At 45.1% G+C, this 5,399-nt stretch overlaps 1 protein-coding gene across 1 annotated transcript in view; it reads right to left on the reverse strand.

Moving 5' to 3' along the window:
* Window positions 1–78: 78 nt before the first annotated feature.
* The window catches only part of lrriq1 (leucine-rich repeats and IQ motif containing 1), a 45,783-nt gene continuing 40,462 nt past the window's right edge, over window positions 79–5,399 (reverse strand). The window contains exons 26-27 of the mRNA XM_031857089.1: window positions 4,887–5,007; window positions 79–1,876 (exon numbers count right to left, since the gene is read on the reverse strand). Of these exons, the coding sequence (XP_031712949.1) occupies window positions 1,743–1,876; window positions 4,887–5,007 (255 nt within the window). The 3' untranslated portion in view covers window positions 79–1,742. The remainder of the gene's footprint in view (window positions 1,877–4,886; window positions 5,008–5,399) is intronic.

The following is a 5,399-nucleotide window of genomic DNA, read 5'->3' on the forward strand; positions in this document are numbered from 1 at the left end:
CCCCCCCCCCCCCCCCCCCCCCCCCCGAGTGGGAAGGACCACGGCATCTCTTGCATACGGCACTGTCCAAGACGAAAATCCACCGTCAGCTCGCGTACAGTCAAAACACGCCCTCCAGACATGTGCAAGCGAATGATAGCGGGAAAGTAAATAGACAGGCATGCATTTCCTGCCAGGGAGCCACTCTGCAGCTCCGACTATTTGTTTTGACATTCATTAAGTTATCATTTCCAGGCGGCTGGGCCAGCGAGGAACCTCCAAGCCTGAGGTTCACCGCCTCCGGTCGGCCAGTGTTTTGCGGACGGACACCTTAGCTCTACGAATTCAAATACACAGACAAGGCCATTGTGATCCACGACTGAGAATAAGGAAAACATCCTTCTAATTCTAACACCAATGTTTGTGCTCGGCCCGTAGTAGCAGTAATTTTCAGTTGGCGAGCAGGAGCTAAATTTAGCCGCAGAATGGGGAAGTTGCACTTAAATCTCTGGGCTTTATTAAACTTTACCCTTAAGAGAGCAGAAGACGTGGAAAGAGCGAGTCTCTTCCCATTGCCACAAACTATTTTTTAAGTCAAGAGAGTAAATCAGCAGAGAAACAACAGTTCAGCATCTAAAGAAACATGAATCCACAGGTATTAAGAGGTCCTCCTGGTCAGGGCTCTGCAGTAAAGGTTGCCAGGTTGCATGGGCAACCATTTAGAGAAATTGGCAACCCATTCTTGGCCTTTGGTCGCAGTGGAAACCACTTTTTAACCCATGCCCACATGTAAAAAAATACTTTTAAAATATTTGTTGCATTAGTAATATTCGGAACCGGAACCAGACAAAGCGACACGTGCGTTGGTGCGTTCTCGCGCCCGCGCAAAGACATCTGTTTAAGAGATGATGGCGAAGCAAATTAAGTCGTTTGATTGTGGGATAAAAAGTTTGAGTCAACCGTCAACATCACAAACTAATCTGCAAATGTATTCAGCTGAAAAAGGGCCAGATGAACTTGAAGAAAAAAACGGAAAGTACCCGCCATCATCGAGCTGGATGGAAAGTTATACCGCAAAGCATGTACAACACACACATTCTCATTATTAATCTTACTGCATAGTATCTTAATCACTCAAAAGAGAAGGTGACTAAAATCAGCGACCATATTTTCAGTTTCGGCGACCAAAAGTTGATGCTTGGTCGCCAGCCTGGCAACCACTTTTGAAAGCTGGCGCTGAGCCCTGCTGGTTCTCATTTCCTGCCACCCTTTGCATAAGAAGCGCATCGTTTAGTTCCACGGGTTTTGTTGCTGGTTGGCTGCGATCACGTCCAGGCAGCGTTACTTGAGCCGAATCAACACAATGGAACTGCCTGAAGATATTTGGGCTGGTCAAGGTCCTATTGCTCTTAATTAATGTTCAGGACAAAGAGCTCGAGTTTTCAGTGTAAAAAGAGCAGCTGCAGGTTAGCGCAGGCAGTAAAATAGCATTATAAATACAAAAAAAGAAAGTCTTCTTCATGGAGGGAAAAAATAATCTTGTGAGGATGAAATATAAATCCCGGGTATTTACATTTTACACAGATTGGGAAGCATACATATGCTCTCCTGAACTACATGCACATATATTTAAGAAATGCTGCGTTCTTTGTAGGGATACGTATCAGAAGAGGGTTGAATATCACATGTATCTGAAGTTGCTCTGGATGTTGTCGGGTGAGGACAGCAGAGGAGGTGTTCGTGGTTGTAGAAGAGTTTGTGTTTTACTTGTTCACTTTGTCCCTCTTCTTGCCCCCTCCCCAGCCGCCGCTCCATTGGACAGGGTTGTCTCGGTAGGAGATGCGCTCCCTTTTAGACGGAGCAGAGGCGACCCGTCGAGGAGATGGAACCTCGTTTCCTGGAGACATGGATGGAAAATGTGTCAATATCTCACACGTGAATCGAGCAGCATGAACTCAATCCGTCACAGACTTCAAACGGTAATTCGTACAATTTGTGCAATTTTAAAATGACGTATTTGATGCTATCCACTCACGATTTTTGCTGACAAGGTCGGCTCTTTATTTCTGCTCAGCCATTTTTAGGGTCCTTCATAATTGGGGTTATAGTCAATATCATGAAAAGGTTTCCAAAGGAAGGAGCCTTCCAAAATAAACCATTGCAACAGCTGTCGTTGAAGGAATGTATTAGTTCTTGACATGAGGATTTCACCCTGAGGGTCCAAATGTTGGTGGTATTGTGCTCTCCATCATGGAAGTCATGAAAGTCTGATTTTGTGCAACATATTTCATGTTGGGTAACTAAATCCAGAAGCTTTTTTATTGATTTCAAGCAAACACAGAGATTGTTGCTCAAACCCAACAACAAGGAATTTGCAGCTTTTGACCTTGAATGATTCAAATTTTGACTTTAGTTTGTTCTCTCGTCTGCGGAGACTCGAGACGACACAATGTATAATCTCACTGTAAAGACTTAAGTCCGAGCAGGTGAGTTTCGTGTTTGCGTGCTCCGACTCCCGGGAGCGCCGTGTGCCGTATCAGAGGCCCCTTCCATTCCACCTGGGGATCAGTACAAAGCTTTTCAAACACACAGTACAAAGGCAGCGCTTCTACCGGGCATGATGCATTCCACGTGTCGGGCCCAGGACGGCGGTCTCCACGCGGCCGCCGCCACACAGGGAGCCACGCCGCGGGGGAGGGCTCTGGAGGAGGTAGGTGGGGTTGGGACGCATCGCAGGTACTGACCCGGCTCCGAATATCTGCACAGCTGGCACACTGTATAGAATATCCATCCACTCACGAGTCTTCCCACCTCTCTAGTTTTTTAATTTTTTCATCTTCGTCGTGCAGTAATGCCTTTCCGCTCCTCGAGGTTTTGTTTATTTCCAGATATGTCAGGCCAGCTTGTGGTGGCTAAATTTAGTTTATTAAAATACTTTTTGTCCAATTATCTGTTCCAAATCAAAAACAGAATGCGAAAACTTTGCCGCACGTGTTGCCAATTTCAACGCGCTTTGTGCAGTCATGCCATGAGATGTACGGCGATGACAAAAATGGCCACACATTTGACCCGACCGCTGTGACCAAAATAAATAGTTTTCAACCATTTCACTCCTATTAGAGTTGAACGGCGGACAAAATTGAGGGGGCAGATATGCAACTTAAGCGGTTTCCTCTGCACACGTAATGAAAATATTTTCTGGGGCCTGGAAACGCATTTCATGGCACCGTCCCAGCAAGCGGTGGGTATCGCGTTACAACGGGTTACAGAGTATTTATGTCGTCTTTACTGCGACGGCAAACGAAGTGAACCTTTTCACTTTAAACCTTCACTTTGATGTATGTGTGCCACTTCAGAAGCAGTTGGATAAATGATTTTAGTTTCGCTCTTTTACAGGCTCACGTGGGCTGACTGGAAAAGGTTTTGCTTTTTTTCCCCAATTCCCTGATTTCACCCAACTAACCCAATTCCTCTGATACAATGGGTTTTTGATGATGTAGCACAGAGACCATTAGATGCACTCACCAAGTTTATCAAATACCTAATTGGCTTTTTGAGAAAAAGCTCTTGCCTTACACATACATTCATATTTCAATTTGCCCTGCACAACTCTGATAAGTGGTGTTTTCGTCGGTGCGGACAAAGAGGCTTTCTTTCTCCCCGGCCTTCCTCCTGAGGAGGACAACAGTCTGCCTGCTTAGCATGACCTCGCTCCTGCTGCTCCTGCTGCACCTCGTGAAAATCATTTTGAAATCATCACCGGAATCCAATTTGGCTTCGTTAACGGGGACAGGGCTCTCCTTCACTCGGACTCCTGGGCTTGTTTAATGTGGTCATCTGCCGTCGGCCTGTCAGTAGCATCTTTGTCACTCAAACTCCTGAGCTCCACTTCTCCTGACAGAAGGGCCAGTCATTCTTCACTGAAAGGACTTTTTTTTTTCTCTCCTGCCCGTTTCCTGTCAGAGGAGAAATTCACGGCACTCTGTCCCCGGCCTCCCCTTGTGGCCCCCCCCCCCCCCCCTCACAAAGCGGCCGACCGGTGGACTCAGTCTAGGCTGAATAAGCAGCAGCCTTTATCTCTGGCTCGGCTCGGTCTTGGGTCTGTGTGACCCGAGACCCATGGGTGCAAGTGTGCAAACATAGAAACATCTGTACACACATATGCTGGATGTAAAGGTATATACACACACACGTGCACACAAAAATAGACATACAATCACAATTTGGGATGTGACTGTCGATTATTTTCATTGTCGAATATTCTGCTGATTATTTTCTTGATTAGTTGTTTGGTCTATAAAACGTCAGATGATGGTTAAAAATGATGAACATTGTTTCCCAAAGACGTTTTTTTCATTAAATAATTATTCAAGCCGATTAATCAATTTTCAAAATAGTCGGCAATTAGTTTAATAGTTGACGTCTTATTGATTCATCTTTGCAGCTCTAGTCACAATCTATGATTTCTTGGGTTTAAGCATGAAACTGCTGACTAGGTTTGGCTTGGGCTCAAATGTCAGTTCAGCTGATTAATGAGTGGTATAAAATGTGTACAATATGTACTGGATATATTATATAATACTGTTACATATAAATCATATATATAGTGTACATATTAGTGCAAATGTAATATTTTCAATTTCCAATGTTTTGAGGGAATACTGAGCAGGGATGCCTGACAAGTAAAAAAATAAAACTCATTAAAAAATGAAGCATCTGCAAAACATGTCTCTGTGACATTGCCAGTTGTTGTGAGAGAAGGTTAAAAAAAGAAATAATCTACGTTAAGAGGATAATTGAGTCTTCAGAACATTTTCTGAATGTTTTTTTGGGGGGTTTTCTACAAAGTTTCCAGTAACAGATTACATTCTGTGTAGAAAAACAGCTGTGGAGTTCACAAGACTCACTTGCGGGACCCAAGAAGTTTGTGCGAGGATAACTGTGTTCTTTGCAGGGCCGGGCAGCTGAACTGTCGTCGGCTTGCGATCCACTGGCCTGACGTGGACGTGCTGTGTATCCCGGGTCGGCCTGCACACACAGAAACACACAAAACACACGTGAATGAGCCCCCAACGTGACGCATGTCACACAAGCAGTCCAGCATTTTGAAAAACAAAAAAATTTAAAACATCCAACAACTGGCAGCTATGCAGTCTGAACATATCTAAGAAACAGGAGGAAGGGGGGGGGGCTCCTCTTGCCAGTGATCATAACTCAAACTGCTCTATAACGGCGCAGGGAGACCTGCAGTTCCCCCGACTTCAAAGACCTCGCGAGCATCAGTATCGTTCACGGGTCCAGGAGAACTGCTCCAAAGTGACACTGGGGTTTCTGCAAGCAAAATGAAGAAATTGCAGCTAGTTGATCCAATTGAAAGTGTCGTTGTGGAGCTAAACCTCAGACTAACCTCTCCCCCCCCC

The sequence above is a fragment of the Anarrhichthys ocellatus genome, unplaced genomic scaffold (assembly GCF_004355925.1).
Source record: "Anarrhichthys ocellatus isolate YVR2014 unplaced genomic scaffold, GSC_Weel_1.0 scaffold2, whole genome shotgun sequence".
In the NCBI taxonomy this organism is placed as follows: Eukaryota; Metazoa; Chordata; class Actinopteri; order Perciformes; family Anarhichadidae; genus Anarrhichthys; species Anarrhichthys ocellatus.